At 43.7% G+C, this 19355-nt stretch overlaps 2 protein-coding genes across 3 annotated transcripts; one reads left to right on the top strand and one right to left on the bottom strand.

Annotated features, from left to right (window-relative positions):
* Nucleotides 1-4465: 4465 nt before the first annotated feature.
* On the bottom strand, nt 4466-10077 carry FBXL12 (F-box and leucine rich repeat protein 12). The gene is made up of 3 exons (XM_030197102.1): nt 9874-10077; nt 7942-8014; nt 4466-6246 (listed from the first exon to the last, which is right to left on the bottom strand). Exons 1-3 carry the CDS (start codon nt 9999-10001, stop codon nt 5437-5439), a joined length of 1011 nt encoding a protein of 336 aa, XP_030052962.1. The 5' UTR covers nt 10002-10077; the 3' UTR covers nt 4466-5436.
* Nucleotides 10078-10238: 161 nt separating this feature from the next.
* On the top strand, nt 10239-19190 carry UBL5 (ubiquitin like 5). Of its 2 annotated transcripts, none has more exons than XM_030197099.1 (5): nt 10239-10307; nt 17161-17218; nt 18013-18096; nt 18741-18778; nt 19023-19190. In XM_030197099.1, exons 2-5 carry the CDS (start codon nt 17163-17165, stop codon nt 19064-19066), a joined length of 222 nt encoding a protein of 73 aa, XP_030052959.1. In that variant the 5' UTR covers nt 10239-10307; nt 17161-17162; the 3' UTR covers nt 19067-19190. The 2 variants fall into 2 exon arrangements, with proteins under 2 accessions (XP_030052959.1, XP_030052960.1); XM_030197100.1 differs by lacking the exon at nt 10239-10307 and adding an exon at nt 10325-10416.
* The last annotated feature ends 165 nt before the right edge of the window (nt 19191-19355 follow it).

Genomic DNA, 19355 nt, shown 5'->3' with positions numbered 1-19355 from the left:
CCATTGCCCCAGGTACAAATAAGTACCTGTATACAATATGTAAGCCGCATTGAGCCTGCCATGAGTGGGAAAGCGTGGGGTACAAATGTAACAAAAAAATATAACGATTCTGGCGGAAAATAAGTCATGCCGCAGAATTTTGGACAGATTGGAGAGGAGAGAGATGGCTGAGCAGAAGACCAGCGAGAAGTAAATTACAATAGTCCAAGCGAGAGGTGACAAGGGTGTGGATAAGGGTTCTGGTAGCGTAATCAGAAAGGAAGGGGCGGATTTTGCTAATATTGTAGATAAAGAAATGACAGGTTTTGGCGATCTGTTGAATGTGTGCAGAGAAGGAGAGAGAGGAATCAAAGATGACTCCAAGATTACGAGCCGAGGAGACAGGGAGGATGTGAGAGCCATTAACAGAGATAGAGAAAGGGGGAAGAGGGGAGGTGGGCTTAGGGGGAAAAATGAGAAGTTCAGTTTTGGTCATGTTTAGCTTCAGATGGCGTTGAGACATCCAAGCAGCAATGTCGGACAAGCAGGCTGAAATTTTGTCCTGAATTGAGGTTGATATTTCAGGGGTGGAGATGTAGATCTGAGAGTCATCTGCGTAAAGATGGTATTGAAAGCCATGGGAGGAAATCAGGGTACCAAGGGAAGAGGTATAGATGGAGAAAAGGAGGGGTCCAAGGCCAGAACCCTGAGGCACACCAACTGAAAGCGGGATGGAAGTTGAAGAGGATCCACCAGAGTGAACACTGAAAGAACGACATGAGAGGTAAGAGGAGAACCAGGAAAGAACAGGGCCCTGGAATCCAAGCGAGGACAGCGTATCCAGGAGTATAGTGCGGTTGACGGTGTCGAAAGCAGCAGATAGGTCAAGAAGGACAAGGATAGAATAGAGACCTCTGGATTTAGCCAGTAGCAGGTCATTAGAGACTTTGGTAAGTGCAGTTTCAGTAGAGTGAAGAGGGCGAAAACAAGATTAGAGTGGGTCAAGAATAGGTTGTGAAGAAAGAAAGTGAAGACAACTGAAGAATGACACGTTCAAGTAATTTGGAGAGGAAAGGGAGAAGGGAGATGGGGCGATAGTTGGAGGGACAGGTAGGTCCAGTGAGGGATTTTTAAGGAGTGGAGTAACAACAGCATGTTTGAAGGCCTTAGGAACAGTTGCAGTGGAGAGTGAAAGATTAAAGATGTGACAGTTGACTGGGATGATAGTAGGAGAGATAGTGTTAGATTTCTGAAAGATCATGGGGGCAGCCGAGTTCTGGACTAACTGCAATCTTTCTTGCAAGCCCAATGAAATGCCAGCATACAATGAACTGCAGTAGTCCAGATACGATAAGATGATATATCAAATCAGAATTGCAAAACGCTGCTGTTCGGAAAGTGCCTGCACACATTGGAGCCGGCTCTGTGGTTGCTTGAGCACCCCCAATATTGACAAAACTTCCTTGCATATGTCCAGGGAGGAGTTATTTCCACTGGGCTTGGTACCCCCAATAATTTTGAAAAGTTGGCTCCCACGCCTGCTGCCTCAATTTGAAGAAACACTTTTGTACATTATTTACTTGAGGATGAAAAGAAAAGACTCCAAAGTAACTGCCAGAACTTTCAAGATTCCTTCAAAAGGAAGAGAGATAGTTACCTCGAGTGAAACAGAAGGAAAACATGGAATTGGTGTTCTAAACCACAGGAGCCTGGTTCGAGAAGAATTAAGTTTCAACCAAAATCTATCAGCCCACGAACGACTCTTAGAAATATAAGAAGTAATGTTGGAGAGACTAACATGTATCTGAATTCACCTCCTGGCAGATAAATATATCATCCGCATAGACATTTATCCTTATTCAATACCACTGAACTAAGAGTACTCATAAAAATATTGAAAATCACAGGGAACAGTGGTGAACCTGGGGGCACCGCATTTAAAGAACCAAAATTGAGAAGGGATTACCTCCTACCTTCACTCAGGGCCGGTGCTAGATATGATGGGGCCCCAAAGCTGGTCTTCTTTCAACTTCAGGCAGGGCTTGGGGCCCCAGGGCAAGTACCCTATTTGCCTCCCACCCTCCCAACGCTGGGCCTGCCTTCACTGCATATGAACGGACTTGAAGAAAGCTCTGAAACCATTTTAGCACAGTTTCTCCTCTATCCCTAGTCCCATCGATAAGGCCAATAAAACATCACGATCCACCATATCGAAAGCCACTGATAGATCGAACTGCAAAAGAATAACTGTGCCTTGGTAGTTACGGCTGAAAGTAGGGATTCAATGCTGAGAAATGGCCTAAAGCCACGTTGAAAAGACAGCAAAATAGAAAAATCATTAATACAGGTCATCGACTGTCTCAAAACGATAGATTCCATAAGCTTCGTAAAAAGTGGAATGTTAGCAATGGCAACTAGAGTCTAGAGATAGATTTAATTAGATCTTATAGGCAACCAATGCAATTTTTTCAGCAGGGGAGACGCTCTCTCATATTCCAAAAGATCAGTCAGCCTTCTGAAACAACTGTAATCTACATAGTAGCATAGTAAAGGACGGCTGATAAAGACCTGAAAGGTCCATCCAGTCTGCCCAACGATAAACTCATTTTACATGGTATTTGCTACTTTAAATGTACACCCAAGTTTGATTTGTCCCTGCCTTTTTCAGGGCACAGACCATAGAAGTCTGCCCAGAACTGTTCCTGTACTAAAAGTTCTTAAGCTAACGTCGAAGGCCCTTAAGATTTACACTCCAGCCCCTCCCTATCTATTCGGTCATGATCAGGGCACAGACCGTAGAAGTCTGTCCAGCACCGGATTTGCTTCCCAATTACTAGCGTCGCCACCCAATCTTCGCTAAGATTCTGTGGATCCATTCCTTCTAAACAGGATTCCTTTGTGTTTATCCCATTACTGTTTTCATCTCCACCACCTGCCGCGGGAAGCCATTCCATATATCCACCACCCTCTCCGTGAAAAAATACTTCCCGACATTAATCCTGAGTCTGCCCCCCTTCAACCTCAATTCATGTCCTCTAGTTCTACCGCCTTCCTGTCTCAGAAAAAGGTTAATTTGCGGATTAATACCTTTCGTCTTTATCATGTCTTTTTACATAACTCCACTAGAAACAGAATTGGAGTAATCCAGAAAGTGGAAAAGTCCTGATGCTACTGGGACTCCGTACTAGACACCGATATGCACTACACGACCCTCCTCCCCATTTGTGTCTTCCATCCATCCTATTAAACACTGTATTTCATTCCCCCCCCTTTCCCCATAGTCTGTCGCTATATTTCTCAGTCCTCCTCCCCAATTGCTTGATAAACCCTTAATAAACTTGGAACTGTTTTAACCTAAAGAATTTCCCTGACATGGCCTTCAGCTGGTATTCATTAAACATGACACAGAAAACAGAGAAAATGATGGCAGATAAAGACCTGACAACCTATTCAGTCTGACCATCCATACCATCTACTGCCCCTTCCTCGTCCTCAGATTCCACATACCCGGCCCAAGCTTTCTTGAAAGAGTCTTTCTCTCCTCCTGTTCCACCAATTCACCACCCTTTCCGTGAAGAAGTATTTCCCAAGTCTGTCCCTTTCACCTTTGTCCTATGCCCTATGTCCAGAGCGCCCTTTCAATTGAAAAACTCACCTCCTGTGCATTTCTTTCGTGTCTCAATCATATTGCTCCTCTCCCACCTTTCTTCACAAGTACAATGTACACAAAGAGATCCTCAAGCCTGTCCCCACACACCTCAATTCATGTCCTCTAGTTCTAAGGCGGTAGAACCAGAGGACATGAATTGAGGTTGAAGGGGGGCAGACCCAGGAGTAATGGCAAGAAGTATTTTTTCACGGAAAGGGTGGTGGATATAAAAACAGTAATGGAATTCAAACATGCGTGGGATAAGCACAAAGGAATCCTGCTTAGAGAGAATGGATCCATGGATTCTTAGCGGACATTGGGTGGCAACCCCAGTAATTGGGAAGCAAAGCCTGTGCTGGGAAGACTTCTACGGTCTACGCCCTGTTCATAACTGAATAGATATGGAAAGTACAAGAACAGTGCTGGGCAGACTTCTGCGGTCTGTGCCCTGAGAATACCAAAAACAAATCAAACTCGGGTATACATATAAAGTATCACATACCATGTAAAACGAGTTTGCTGGGTAAACTGGGTGGACCGTTCAGGTCTTTATCTGCCGTCATTTACTATGCTACTATGTAAAGCCCAGGGATCTCTTTAGCAGCTTCCCTCTACACTGCCTCTATCCTACTTATAACATGTAATGCTAATTCACGAATAAGCATTTATACATTTAGTGTCATGCTGGGGGATGGATCGACTGTACATTTCCAGGCCTAACAGACCTGTTGGATCAGTACCTGCAAATGAAAACCTCCCATTATGTCTTCCCTTGCTAGAGAACTCATGAAGGCTGAAGTACAAATTACAACAAAATACTTTTATTCATAAATCACATTTATACATTTCATCTGGTTTAAAAAGAGCCTGACCAGAGATGTCTGGACTGGGGGGACAGTGAGGAGACCATGTGCACAATCCAACACCCACCTCCCCCCTGTCTCCAGCTGCCCAAGGACAAAGCAATTTGTCCAAGATGGGTTGGGAAAGGAAACCTTAAAAGGCCACAGGTGTTAAACACTATGCAACCAGTAAATACAGTTTTCAAGCGTTTTTTTTTTTCCCTGTTTGGGTGGGTCAGGCTGAGCCTTGTGGGTGGGTATTTGGCCTGGCAACTGCAGTCATATCGACATGGCTAGCGACAGAGCATTTTGGGTGCCGTCATGTCTGGAATGGGGCTACACATTCTAATGCTTTCCCATTGTACATACTATGGCAGAATGGAAGTCTCCCTTGAGGGCTTGTATTACCCCATATTTCCTCCCGCTGCTTCGGAATTCCAGCTCAATCGGAACCAGCCTCTAATGGGCTTTGGTACCACGAGTCTTTATTCATTATTATCGGTGGTCTTCCCCCACTCATCACAGCATCAAGTCATTGGCCAGGGGCATAAATCACAGGACATGGCTAACATGCACCGTGTCCCGCTGTTCAGTATCACTACTGGACAATGGCATACACTCTCCCCCCCACCCACCAAGTCCTGACCAGCACAGGAACCTTGGAATCAATCCCAGCTCTTCCAGATGGTTTTAAAACCTGGGGCAGCTTCCGTACTGGCATTTCCCCAGGGGCTACTCACAGATCGGTAGAGCTATCGTTCAATTACAATGAGGATCAACAAGGCACAGGAAGAAAATGAGACTCATTGGGCAGAGCTGGGGATTAGAACCCCGGCACAGGAAGACAGAGGGATATGCCCCCAAGACCAGACCCAGAATTAACCCCTCTCCCTCATATATCTATGCATCTCCCAATTCATTTTTGGTAGTAAGGGAACAGGATATTAAGAGGTGAAAAGGTCCGATTCAGAAGTGAAATTCTGGCACAGAAGGAAAGTCCACTAAATCATTCGTAACAACACAGTTGGGTAGGCTCTCTCGAATTTTAACAATTCCCTGGTCGTCGAAAACTATCCCGTTCAAGTTAAGGCATTTCAAGGCGGGCAGTTCAGCACACACAGCTGCAACGGTGTCCGCGGAGAGCTGGTCGCACTGCTGCAGGTCGAGGCGCTCCAGGGTCTTCAGCGCGGTCAGGTAGGGTAGGCCCTCATTTACGTGGTGGAATTGGGTGAGATCCAGGTGCAGCAGCGTCTTCAGATTGGTAGCGATGAAATACAGCCCTCTGCTGCCAACGTCGCACCCGTGCAACGCCAGATGCTTCAGCTGCCTCAAGTGGCCAGCGGCCAGCAGCACTCCTTTATCGGTTACACGGTAGGTCCCCAACAGGATGAGCGTCTTCAGCGGGTTGCGCAGGGAAACCATTTCCAGGTCCAGGTCGGAGAAGGCGGGCACCTTGCAGAGGGTGAGGTGCTCCAGCTGAGGGAGGGAAACGGTGCGGGGAGCCGAGGTCTGGAACCAGGCAAAGGGGATCTCGCAGTGGCTTAGCTCCAAGATCTTTAAAGAGGACGGCAGGGACTCGTAGCTCAGAGAGCGCAGGTCAGCCTCCTGCAGCCGGAGGCGCTGCAGGTCGGGACAGCGCTTGACCAGCGCCTGCAGCAGGCTCCGAGTCAGGAGATCCTGCTTCTTGGTAGAATGTAGCAGACCTTTGATCTGTAGGGATCTCAGGCTGCTGCCCAGGTAATGACGGAGAAGGTGCCAGAGAACTTTAGAATGTATCTGGATCGAAACACATGAGACAAAAATAAGCACGTTAGCAGTGCAAGACTAACCCTTTGGAGCATTCTAGGCAGACAAGAATGTTGGACCCTCCCCCCCCTTTAAACTATAAATGCATTTTAAAACTCCCATAAACGGGGCCCCCTGTGGTTCTAACGGCAGAGGAGGAAGCAGCAGAGCAGATAAGAAATGCTTTTCACCAATAACTCCTGCAGACTCAAGGATGTTGCACAGAAAGAGGGGAAAATGGATCAACAATGACTATACATGACTCCTATGAGAAAGCATTGCCTCATAAGTACATGCCATACTGGGACAGACCAAAGGTCCATCAAGCCCGGCATCCTGTTTCCAACAGTGGCCAATCCAGGTCACAAGTACCTGGCAAGATCCCAAAAAAGTACAAAACATTTTATGCTGCTTATTCCAGAAATAGTGGATTTTCCCCAAGTCCAATTTAATAATGGTCCATGGACTTTTCCTTTAGGAAGTCGTCCAAACCTTTTTAAAACTCTGCTAAGCTAACCGCCTTTACACATTCTCTGGCAACGAATTCCAGAGTTTAATTACACGTTGAGTGAAGCTGAAGACTTTTCATTTTGACTCAGTGCTGGAGGCTGTAGAATATTGGAATATCACATTGCGAGATACTTTAGATGTTATTGCCCAATTAGAGCTGTAGTTGTAAACCAAGAGGCAGAATTTCTGCACCTAACATCTATATTCAGAGAACAAAAAAGAAAAGTCTTTTACGGAGACTTGAGCCTTCCTGGTGGAAGACTTTAGGCTCCACTGAACGGAAACTGTATCTTCATGTTTTTACCGAATACCACAAAGAACGCAAGAAGGATTTATTTATTAATTTATTTACTGCCTTTTTGAAGGAATTCACTCAAGGCAGTGTACAGTAAGAATAGATCAAACATGATAAATCGAATGTTTGCCTTGGAACTGCTTTAAAAGTTTATACACCTGCACGTGTGTTGAGGTCACAGTCTCATCACTTTGGCATGCAAGATTGGAAGAATACAGGGAGGCGATATTTACGGTGGCAGCTCTTAAACTGAGGAATTCACTGATGCAAATGCATTGGAAATCTCAGCCGGTGCTCTCCTTCAGGAAACAGTTAAAATGCCTTTGGATTTTGCTCTATAATGATTTTATTTATTTTGCACTGTCGATTTGTCTGTTTTAGTTATTATATCTGAGCAGGTGTCAAACTGATACAAGTAAAGCATGAATACAGCATAGACAGCTGAAAAGCAGATTTTCAACAGAGCTCTGAGCAGGTGTCACACTGATACAAGTAAAGCATGAATACAGCATAGACAGCTGAAAAGCAGATCTGCCAACAGATTATTTACCAGGCAGGACCCTCTACCTTGGGAACCACTGACTTAGCATATCTGAGAGGGCCCTAGGCAAATGCCTGGTTAGTGTGTGCTTTAATCCTGCCCTGTCTGACGAAGCAGGAAATTCAAGGCAGAGACAGATTTATCCAATACATGGGAAAGACCTTTGCCCTGCCACCAATCCTGTGTATCAGTTCTAATCCCTGGCTCTGTCACCAATTCTCTGCGTGCGCGTGACCTCAGGAAGAATTCCTTTATTGCTCTGCCCCTCAGTTCTAATCCCCAGCTCTACCACGAGTCCCTATTTGTAACCTTAAGTTATTTTGCATATTTAACATCTTACTTTGTAAGGCATTAAATTGACATCCTTCCACAGGCTTTTGTCCAAAACCAGCTTCTTCCAGCGCTTGCAGACCCTGAAAAAAAGAAGTTTGCATTAAAAAAAAAATGACTCTGAAGTTGCTGGAGCCAAGGAAAACAAGCCTAAATATAAGAAAATCTAGAATGGGGAACTGGTGAGCAAGAGAATGGGGAAGAATGAACATATGCAGACAAGAACAGAGGAGAGGAGCCAAGCTGGAAAGCAAAAGAAGAGATGGAATGAGAATGAAAGCATGAATACAGCATGGACAACTGAACTGCTAGTATTCACCAGCACCCCATGCAAGTGGCCCAGCAATACATGCAAAGCATAAATACTGCATAGAGAATGACACAGGGACGGGTACCCGCAGTAACAGTGGGGATGGGGATAGAGCTTGCAGGGATCGGGTGGGGACAGATCCCACAGGGATGGGGATAAAGCCCACGGGGACAGGGACAAACTTTGTCCCCGTGTCACTTTCTACTTTAAAGTCTGGTAATGAACTGGACTATTATTTATGTTTCAGTGATGCAGACAATGATATTTTGATTTTTTTGGAAAAACAAGCAAATATGCTGGGCACAACTAGCAAAATTTGCAAGATGTGCTGTACATCCTGCTACCAGCACATCTTCTGAGACGACATCTTCTATTGCAGGAAGGACTGTGGAAGCCAGGAGAGCTAGACTGAATCCTGAGATTGTTGGTGACTTCTTATTCATCCACAGATTTAAAAATCATAACAGTGCTTCATAGGGCATATTTCTCCCCTCTAGGGCATACAGATCGGGTTGTATTTTGTACCCCTGGAAATTTTAGCATGGAGGATTAGGATTTCTTGGGGCAGTAGAAATCAGCTACTGTTGGGGTTGGAAGGGTAGAGGGTAGTGGTGAGGAGGGTTATTATAGCTGCTCGCTGCTATTATTGTTTTCTATTTGTAATCTATACACAAAAGTTGCACAGCATATAAAATCATAATTATTCGAGAATTCTGCAGATGAGGACAGAGCCCACGGGGCGGGGCGGAGACAGGGCCTACGGGGAGGGAATGGGGACGGAGAAAGAACCCATGAGGACGGGGCAGGGACAAACTTTGTCCCCTTGTCATTCTCAATTTACTGCACACATAGTGGAAGAGTGGATTTTCATCCGTGTCCCATACTGGCATCACACCAATACACAGAAACCATGAATATAGCAAGAGATCAGATCTTCATCAGAGCCACATGCAGGCATCACACTCACATGTGTAATTGTAAAACCTGAATACAGCACAGAGAACTGAAGCGCACAGTCATTCAAGCCCCAAGCATGTGTCACATTGATACAAGTAAAGCATGAATACAGTGCAGACGGCAGAAGAGCTGATCTTCATCAGAACCCCAAGCAGGCGGCACACTCACACTTGTAAAGTATAAATACAGCGCAGACAACTAAAGAGCCGATTTTTGTCCAAGCCCCAAGTAGATACGTGTAAAGTATGAATACAGCACAGACTACTGAAAAGCACACCGTCATCACAGCCCCGTGCAGGTATCTCACCGATACAAGTAAAGCAGGAATGCAGCAGACAGATGCGAAGCTGATCTTCAGAGCTTTGAGCAGGTGTCACACCGATACAAGTAATGCACGAATACAGCATAGAAAGCTGAAAAGCAGATCTTCATCAGAGCCCCGAGGAGGCGTCACGATAAATGCAAAGTCTGAATACAGCACAGACATCTGAAGAGCTGATTGATAAAGAGTCCTAAGCAGATATCACACTGGCACGACTAAAGCATGAATATAACAGGGACAGCTAGAGCGGATCTGCATCAGAGCCTGTCTCACGGTAACACATATATAAGGGGGGGGGGGGAGGACAGTAAGGTAGGAGAATGAGGAGTAAGAGCAGCGATTGAGACTCTCACCGGCCGCTCCGCAGCAAGTCCTTCACGGGCAGGTAAGAGAGGATGTGCAGCAGAACGCTGTCGGGGAACCAGGAGATCCCCTCCGACTCTAGAAACTCCGAACCCGGAAGCAGCCGCGTAGCCGCCATAGAAAGAACTAAAGAAAGATAAGTCCCACTGCCTGGCTGGCTGTTGTTAAACAAAGATTCCCGGCCAACCCCGCCCTCTCACGTGACCAGGAACAGGGGCTGAGCCCCGCCCCTGTCCCTGCGGCTTGCGGCTCAAGCCTCGCTCCCGAGCCCGTCGCGCCCTTTCTTTTCCGTCAGGGGCAACTTTTGATTGGCCACCGCGGACGTCGGGGAGCTGTGAAAGAAAAGCCAGCGGAAGCCGGAAGGGACGTCGATGCGGCGGGCGGAAGTGCTGGGAGGAAGCGGCTGGTGCTTGGTGAGGCGGCGGTAGGTTGGGGCGATGTTTCCCATTTAACGGTCCCGGAGTCGCAGTAAATTCAGTCTACAGAGCAGATAAAGGGAGAAAAAAAGGGACCGGGACCGGGGAGAGAGAAAGGTTGTAACGTGGGATCTATAGAGCTGGTTCAGCCCTAAGACTCAGTCACTGTTTAGGATTATTTGTTGGTTTTTTTAAAGTAATATTTGTATTTTTTAAATGTGCAGATTAACAAATATATTAAAATATATAATAATAAAAGAAATTAAACAGCAGATGAATCTGTACCTAAGAAATGATCAAGGGTTTTCCAAATTCTCATTTTTTTTTGAAGAAAGCATCTTGTTAGTCAAACAAACTTAGGATTATTGTCAATTCTTTATCAAATGTAAATATCATAATCGGAGCATTCCCTTCCCCAACTGCCCCCATCCGACTCTGTTATAGAGTTTTTAAAAATGAGAGCATAACAATCAGAGACAACGTTTTCAGAACTGTAGAGCATCTGTATTGAAGTTTCTTAACTTTTATAAGAACAAATATAAACAGTATTATAAAAAAGGGTAATAGAAATAAAACAAAACATGGAAAAGAAAATAAGATGATACCGTTTAGGTTCTCAGGGTCCTAGTAAAAATTGATAATGGGAATACGTTGGATTGAGGATTGTCCTGGAATGTGGCAGGAATTTCATCTCTGATTAAGAGATCTAAGATATTGATTTTGTTGCAGTATCACCATGTGGACATTGCGTGTTTGCAAGAAACAAAATTAACAGATCACAAACACCTTAAGTTACAACGGACATGGGTGGGAGAATTGTATTTATCGTCTTCCAATCAAAAGAAAAAGGAGGAGTGGTGGTGCTAGGAAAAATTTACCTTGTTCCATTAAAGAAATATGCAAAGATACATTGGGGCGATATTTGCTACTGAGTATTACGTATAGAGGTATTACTTTGTCATTGTTGGTGGTTTATGCACCAAATGCTTATGATCACAACTGGAACGCACTACCAAAAACCTTGAAAACCATGTACGACCATCTACGCTTCCGGAGAACACTAAAAACTTACCTGTTTAAAAAGGCATACCCCACCAATCCAACATAAATGCCTGATCTCTGCAACAACAACAACAACAAAAAAATAGACATAACACAACCCTTCCAGCTACGATTCTCTTATGTGGCTATACCACATGAACTTTATCTTACCACAACTTCACTATGTATTTGTTTACACCGGAGTCCGCAATCGCCTCTCCGGTACTATGTAAGCCACATTGAGCCTGCAAATAGGTGGGAAAATGTGGGATACAAATGTAATAAATAAAAATAAAATGATACCTTTTTTATTGGATATAACTTAATGCATTCTTTGATTAATGTATTAAGTTATGTCCAATAAAAAAAAGGTATTTTCTTTTCCATGTTTTATTTTGTTTTATTTCTATTGATTACCTTTATAAGTGGACTAACACGGCTACCACATCTCTCTACTATAAAAGAAAGAAAACAGTTGTGCGAAGTCTCAGTATTTGTTAGTGGTTTAGAACATACCTTGCTGTTCTTTCGTCACTGTCTAATAGCAGCAAGATGTGCTCTAGCTAAAAAGTAACTGATCACCTTCTATTGAAGAATGGTTGTGTAAACTCTCTGACATTTATCTCATGGAAAAAAAAATTCTTATCAAGTGAAAAAGAAAACAAACATTTCATAATTAAGTTCAAAATAGGTGTTACATACGTAAAAATTGGACAGTTGATATTTCTAAGCAACATCAGATCTTACAAACTTTCATCTTCCCAGGGATTTCTCATGTTGCGGCCATATAAACTGAAATGTTTGTTTTCTTTTTCATTTGATAATATAACATATTCACATCTCTTTTCCATCTGCAATAATTGTAACTAATTATTGCTTGTTTGAAATGTTAATATTTGAGGGACTTTAATTTTGATATCAATACACCACTTCTATTTTTGGGAAATTTTATTCATCTCTGATTATGATATTTGTATTTTTAAAACTTTAATAAAAAGAGCTGAAATCCAGGTGCCCTTTTCCTAAAGTGCGCTAAAATGTACAATTAGCGCACTTTAATGCAAGATTATAGTTTCGGCTCTTTTTATTAAGTTGGAAGATGTAAATTTCATAATCACAGATCAACAATTTTTCCCAGCAATAGAAGTTTGTCTATATGGCTCCTGTATGAGAAATACCTGGGGAAATGAACATGTGATGATCTGACCTTGTTTAGTTTACTTGTTATGTTTTATCACATCAAAATATATGTTTAATTTTGCATAAATTGTACAAATGGTAGTATATTTGTGCCCGTAATTACGTATATTCTGATTTCATGTGAAATGTCCAATTGTTATGATTATGAAGATTGAAGTAATAGGGTGAGATTTTGGGAGGGTTGGGAAGGGAAGTTATGTTTGTTACAAATTGCACAATTGAATGACTGTATGTCGGCTGTTAAAAGATGGATGTGTTCAGATAATAGTTTTGAATTTTAGTGAAGCTGAAGTGATGTTTATTGGGAACAATGAGGAGGAGTTACATTGTAGATCTGTGGGTTTGGGTAGGTCTGAATTGCCAGTGAAGTACAGAATGTGTGTGTTGGGTGTGATTTTGGATCCTTTATTGTTCATGCAGGATCAGGTAATGCATGTGGTTAGATCTGCGTTTTCCCAGCTTCATTTATTGTCTAGGTTGAAACCGATGTTGTTGAAATGTGATTTTTGGTCAGTGCTACAGAACATGGTGATTTCTCCTTTTGATTTCCGGAGTGTGTTGTATCTGGGGTTGTCAAAATCTATGATGCAGTCATTGCAGATGAAACAGAATGCTTTGGCTCGATTGTTAGAAGGTACATCTCGGTTTGAACATGTATCCCAGATACTTTGTTCATTGCAGTGACTGCCAGTACACTCTCGAGTGCTGTATAAGGTGGCACGTTTGATTCATCAGGTATTATACTCAGATTATGTTCCATGGTATCTAAAGGATGTGATTCAGGTGTATCAGCTGTCAAGATCATTGCGGTCAGAACATTTAAAATTGATAAGTTAGTACTAAATTGCATTTAGTATGATATGCTGACACCTGGAATGCCACCTTTTTGATAGGCCTGCAAATTTAGAATAATTTGCCTGGTTACCTGAGATTGTGTAGCAGCGGGGCTCAATTTTGTAAATTTCTGAAGATGCATTTATTTGTTTGAACATGTATGGAATTGATACTTCTGGCAGTTTTAGGCGAGAAAAGTTTGGAACTGGTTTTTTTTAATCTGTTTGTTTTATTGTATACTAGTAAGAAAGGCCCGTTTCCGAAGAGCATGAAACGGGCGCTAGCAAGGTTTTCCTTTCTGTCATCTTAGTTGCAGCTTTCTTCCTCCCCCCCCCCCCCCTTCCAGGCGCAAGTTGTTTGGGTCGTTCGGTCCCCCGTGACAGGTTTGTTTTTTTAGCTGTTGGCGATTCTCCACAGCTTGTGCCTTCCCCAGGTCGCCGGCGACGTCATTGCGTTGCATGACTGCATTCCCTGCCCCGCCATTAGGATGACGTTTTGTTTTTCGTTGTTGCCGATTCTCCAAGGCTTGTGCCTTCCCCGCCCCGCCGGTGACGTCATCGTGTTGTTTCCCCACCCTGATGGACAAAAAGGATACCTCCGAACCTCACACTTCCGGTTGAGGTTTCATAGTACGTTGAGGGTGAGAATTATATATATAGAAGATGTGGGCAGGGGGACTTCTCTTTTCCTGGAATGTGCTCCGCCCTCCTTGTGATGATGTTCTGAGGGGAGGGCGGGGCACAGGACAGCTCACACTTCCGTTTTTGAGCTATGGGCAAAACGGATATCTCTGGAGCCTCACACTTCCGTTTGGAGCGGTTTGGAGGCTTCATTTAGAACATTGGGGTCACGAATTATGTCCGGAAGGGGCGTGGCTGAGGGCGGGTCTATGAGTGACAGTGAGTGGTGCATGAGTGAGAGTGAGTGAGCTGAGAGCCTAGCCTTAAGTGTTTCCCTCCCACAGAGTGAGCTTCAGAATGTTTCCAGGTGAGAATTATTATTATAGATGTTGATTTGTAATCCACCTAGTTGTATGCGGAATAGAAATTTTTAAATAAATAGCTCAGAGACTTTAAATCTAACTTATGTATATCCCTTCTACATATGCAATAACTGTTCCTAACTATTGCTTATATTTGAAATAATACTTGAGTAATTTTAATATTGATACTTGCAAATTTCTATGTGGTGCTCTTTAACATTTGTTTTTTATTTTTATTCCACTACCTGCCTAGAGTTAACATGGAAACATTTTCTGCCTCTTGTTTCAGGGGCGTAGCCAGACACCCAGTTTTGGGTGGGCAGAAGAACTCCTTCTTGTCCCACAAGTGGTCTCTCCCTCTCTCGCCTGCATGCTATGTGGTCTCTCAAATATCCCCCTTCCCCTGCATACCTTTTAAATAGCAGATTTTCAACGGCAGCGATCAGCAACTAACACACACTGATCAGGTTGGCCCTACAGCTTTCCCTCTGATGCAACTTCCTGTTTCCACATAGGCGGAAATACACCAAAGGGAAGGCTGTGGGGCCAGTCACTGCTCACTGCAGGTGAAGATCTGCTATTTACAAGGTATGCAGGAGGGACAGTTGTTGGGCGTTTTCAGCTGGTGGGGCTTGGGGATCCTTGCCAGCCACATCATAGGTATGCTGCTATGGGGTGGACCTGAGCCCAAAGTGGGCGGGCCTGGGCCCACCCTTGGCTATGCTAATGTCTTGTTTAGGAGGTGTTAAATGCTTCCACGTTAACTCTGCATTATCTAGTTAGTGCATGGTAAGTGTATCACGCTAGCTGATTAATGCGTACACACCCACTCTGCACCCATACCACGCCCCTTCCCAAAAATAGATTTGAACCATCAGTAACGCCACGCACAAACAGGACACATAGCTGCCTGTTAAGGGTTTAACTCCCATCAGTAAAAGAGCACCTTAATTTCTTATATAATATCTACAAGCTATCAAAGCAACGTACATTCAGATACAGTGTGTATTTTCTGTCCCTGGAGGACTCACGATCTAAGGCAGGGGTGGGCCACCTCGGTTGCTGAGGGCCGAAACCCAGACAGATTTTCAGGATTTCCCCAATGAATATGCATGAGATCTATTTGCATACGATGGAGACAGTTCATGCAAATAGATCCCATTGGGGGGGGGGGAAATCCTGAAACACAACTGGGTTGTGGCCCTCGAGGACCTTTTACTAAACTAGTAAAGTGATCTTAGTGTGGCCTTAGCATTCCCTTATGTGGGGTCTTTCCTACATACGAAGGGCATTTTTACTGCAGCCAGAAAATGGCCGATTTTTCCATTTTCCCAATTAGTGGCCATTAGCCAATGTTGCACGTTTTAGGGGTTGACATAAGGGAACTAGAATGGGTAGAGGGAATGATTTAAGAAAATCTTACGCTCAAAAATCTAAAGCTTTATTTTTTCACAGGGAATGTTATATCTGCTTTAGTAATTCTCCTCCAGATGTTAACAATATATTGATAGACTAATGTTCAAAAATATTCCCCATGGGCTTACAATGACGGGGATAGAGACCATTCAAACCAATGACCAGATTCACTCAGAATATAATATTTGTGAATAAGGGGACGCTGTGTATGTAATTACAGTCAATATGTACCACAATCAACTTAAGCGCCAAGCGATTTGCTATCACAAGGGCCCGACCCAAATATATGGCCTGCTTAATACCACACCATCATACAAAGCATAATAATAATGGTCTGAAAATCCACAATATTGAACTGCATTTGTTTACATGTCCAGCCACATAAAACATTCAAAACCATCAATATCAAAAAAATTCATCTAAGTTGAAGCAGTAGAGAAAGATATCAGAGCAGTGGGGTTCTACAGAGCTCTGTTTTGGGAAACACCCCTTCTGGAACCCACCCAACAGACCACGCTGCTCCTTTCATTAATATCCAGGTGAATAGTGGCCACTTTAGATTCCTGAACTGATCGTTGTCTTTAAATAGATACAGCTTTGTTTCACTGTAATTTATGATATGAGAACTGAGTTTTATTTAGGGGGGGGGGGGGGGGGGGGGAGGGCGATCTCATTTTTGCACTCTGATTTGCAAATATAACCTGTGGCTTCCTTTGTATTCTGCGACCCTGCCTAGAGAATTTTCTGCAGCTTTTTTAATGAGTCCTTTTTCCTAAGCTGCGGCCTTAGTTGCCCATAGGCAGGTTTTCCCTGCTTTTCTGCTATTAGCATGTGGCCATTTAAAAAAACAAAAATTACCACGTGAGCATGTACCAGTACCCATTTGGTTGGTGGTAAGGGCTCCTGCATTATCCGTGTGATAATATAGCACAGGAACACCCACTCTCCACCCCGACATGCCCCTCAAAAAAATTAGCACGTGGTTAGCAGTATCTGAGTACGTCCTGCAGTACTCCATTTTTTGCTTTTAATTGATTACAAGGGTCTGCAAGAGTTTTGTTAGTGGTTGTAAGCTTGGCATTGCACGTGACAACTCAGATTATGGAGGCGGAGGTGCTGTCCATTAACGGGCTAGATAGAGCTGGTACCTGGTACTTTTATAAGGGTGGAAGGCCTCAACTACCCTATAAAATCCCTATAACTGCAGCTGTAACATCATCCAGCCTAGAAGAGAACTTTCCAAACAGTTACCCAACATTACGAGGGAGGTGCGTCATAAGCACGATACTCCCATCATTTCTCCAGTCTCTGGTACCGCTGGACTATTGTTTAAATGGAATATAAATGGCTCTATTTGACTTCATTAAATGTTGTTCTTCTCTCTGCAGCCATGATTGAAGTGGTGTGTAACGACCGTTTGGGCAAGAAGGTTCGGGTGAAATGCAAGTATCCTTTTGATGCTCTGGCAGGAGAAATACGTACACTGAAACCTGGCAGTCTTATGCTGTGTTCATCTGTTCTGAGCATGCGTAGTACGAGAGATCCTGAGAAAGCAAAGTTGCTTACCTGTAAAAGGGGTTCACCAAAACAGCAGGAGGGATGCAAGCACACTTCCTGGTAACATCTCATGACCAATCCAGTGTGTCAGTGCTGTCCTCTACTAAGCCTTTTAATTTCCCACGCACGATGTAGGACTCCTCTCCCTGCTCAGTTTTTGTGTGCTTGCGTCTCCCCTGCTTGTCTCTGGAGAACATGCCTGTCTGGTAGAGCAGAAATGAAGAGCAGCTGTAATGCAGACCTGCAGGTAGATAGCGCTGAACAGCTGAGTCTGGATATTCTGTGTTTTGTCAGTGTTTTTTTCAGGAAGCCTTGTGCCAAGGCCTCATGGCACTTGGGTCTTTGAGAAATAAACCTGTCCTCGTGCAAAATATTTGTTTTCATCATTAGGCCAGTTGTTAAGAAGCAGATTAATGACCCTGTTTTTTTTCTGTTATTTCAGAGTAGATTTTTTTTGTTTAAAACTCCTCTGATTTAATTGGATGTCGCTTTGCTGTTTATCATCATTACCCTCCCATGCAGACATCATACTGTATTTTATTGTGAATGTTCTTTTTCTTTGTGCTCCGCTTTGTGAATGGCAGAATATAAAGAAGAAATGATCATACTGGTACATGTAAACACACCAGAGTTCATTCCTGCTTTCTTACAATCTTTTTCCCTTAATAAAACGCTCTTTATAGTTCAGAGGACACAATAGGTGACTTGAAGAAGCTGATTGCAGCTCAGACAGGCACGCGGTGGGACAAAATCGTCCTGAAGAAGTGGTAAGTTGTGCGCGCAGGGCGGGTTTCAGTAGCGCAGTGATTCTCAACACAGTTCTGGGGCATACCGTGCCAGTTGGGTTTTCAGGATATCCACAATGAATATGCAGGACACAGATTTGCATGCACTGCCTCCTTGGTATGCAGATATATCTCATGCATGTTCAGTGTGTATATCCTGTAAAGTCAACTGGCTGAATGTAGGTTGAGAAGCCTTTCTTCCTCGCAGCCTGTTTGATGGTTCCCCAAATGACTGAAGCTTGAATAGTGTTACATGTAATAGATTTGTTTGTATTGAAGCGAGAATAAAGGGTCATGGATGTGATATATACCTTTCTCTTGTACAATCAAAGTGGTTTACATATTACGTACAGGCACTTCCTCTGTCTTTAGTGGGCTTACAGTGTAAGGTTTTGTTCTTGGAGCAACGGAAGATTAAGCGACTTGCCCAGAGTCACAAGGTGCTGCAGTGGGAATCAAACCCAGTTCCCTTGATTTTCAGCCCACTGAGGGTTACACATTCAGGGTCGACAACAGAGGGAGCCTTGAAAAGGGAGGGGGAAAAATAAGACCATGTTATGTGCAGCCTCAGAAGGCAGGAGAGTTGAATAGGTCGCTTCTGACATGCCTTTTTCATTTTGTTTCAGGTACACAATTTTTAAGGACCATGTGACACTAAGTGACTGTATCCTTTCTAACTGTGAAAAACTTGGGCAGGGGCAGAAGGAGGGAATGTGGGTGGTGGAGTTGGTCCCAGTTAGACTGGACAAAGTTCTGAGAACAGGGTCCTCCCCATAATTTATAACAATAGTGACCTCTTTGTCACATAGCCCAATTTGAAAACTTTCTAGCCTGCTTGTCGCAGTGAGAGTCACTAAAGCAGGCTGTGGTTATTCAGGTACAAAACAGCCCTTAACTCTTCCTTGCAGACGAGATCCATGATGGCATGAACCTGGAATTATATTACCAGTAACTCCTTGACCCACAGCTTTCTCAAACGCTGTCCTCCACCTTTTCATTTGCAGTTTGAAAATGTATTACAATCTTACTTTTGCTTTATTTTAAGTTGTATATACGTATAAGAATAAAAGATAAGTACCCCAAAAATCATCTTTGGATTAAAGCTTTTCATACAGTCAGCGATGCAGCCCAGGCATAGAAACTGAGGCCTGGACGGCAGAGTGACATCTGGACCCGTCGCTTCTTCACGACGGGGAGGGGGTGGAAGGCTTCCACGAGGTGGGATAATCTTCCTCTCCCTC

Source organism: Microcaecilia unicolor, chromosome 3 (genome assembly GCF_901765095.1).
Source record: "Microcaecilia unicolor chromosome 3, aMicUni1.1, whole genome shotgun sequence".
NCBI classification, from domain to species: domain Eukaryota; kingdom Metazoa; phylum Chordata; class Amphibia; order Gymnophiona; family Siphonopidae; genus Microcaecilia; species Microcaecilia unicolor.
The sequence above is the reverse complement of the archived record's forward strand: the minus strand, read 5'-3'. Positions and strand labels throughout refer to the sequence as shown.

What these genes read in the sequence shown, in the direction of transcription:
- FBXL12 (XM_030197102.1), bottom strand. Translation starts at nt 10,001, where the DNA reads ATGGCGGCTACGCGGCTGCTTCCGGGTTCGGAGTTTCTAGAGTCGGAG. An exon ending in GACTTGCTGCGGAGCGGCCG is followed by an intron (nt 8,015 to 9,873) that starts GTGAGAGTCTCA and finishes TCTTTTTTTCAG; the next exon opens with GGTCTGCAAGCGCTGGAAGA. An exon ending in TCAATTTAATGCCTTACAAA is followed by an intron (nt 6,247 to 7,941) that starts GTAAGATGTTAA and finishes GTTTCGATCCAG; the next exon opens with ATACATTCTAAAGTTCTCTG.
- UBL5 (XM_030197099.1), top strand. Translation starts at nt 17,163, where the DNA reads ATGATTGAAGTGGTGTGTAACGACCGTTTGGGCAAGAAGGTTCGGGTG. An exon ending in AAGGTTCGGGTGAAATGCAA is followed by an intron (nt 17,219 to 18,012) that starts GTATCCTTTTGA and finishes CGCTCTTTATAG; the next exon opens with TTCAGAGGACACAATAGGTG. An exon ending in AAAATCGTCCTGAAGAAGTG is followed by an intron (nt 18,097 to 18,740) that starts GTAAGTTGTGCG and finishes ATTTTGTTTCAG; the next exon opens with GTACACAATTTTTAAGGACC.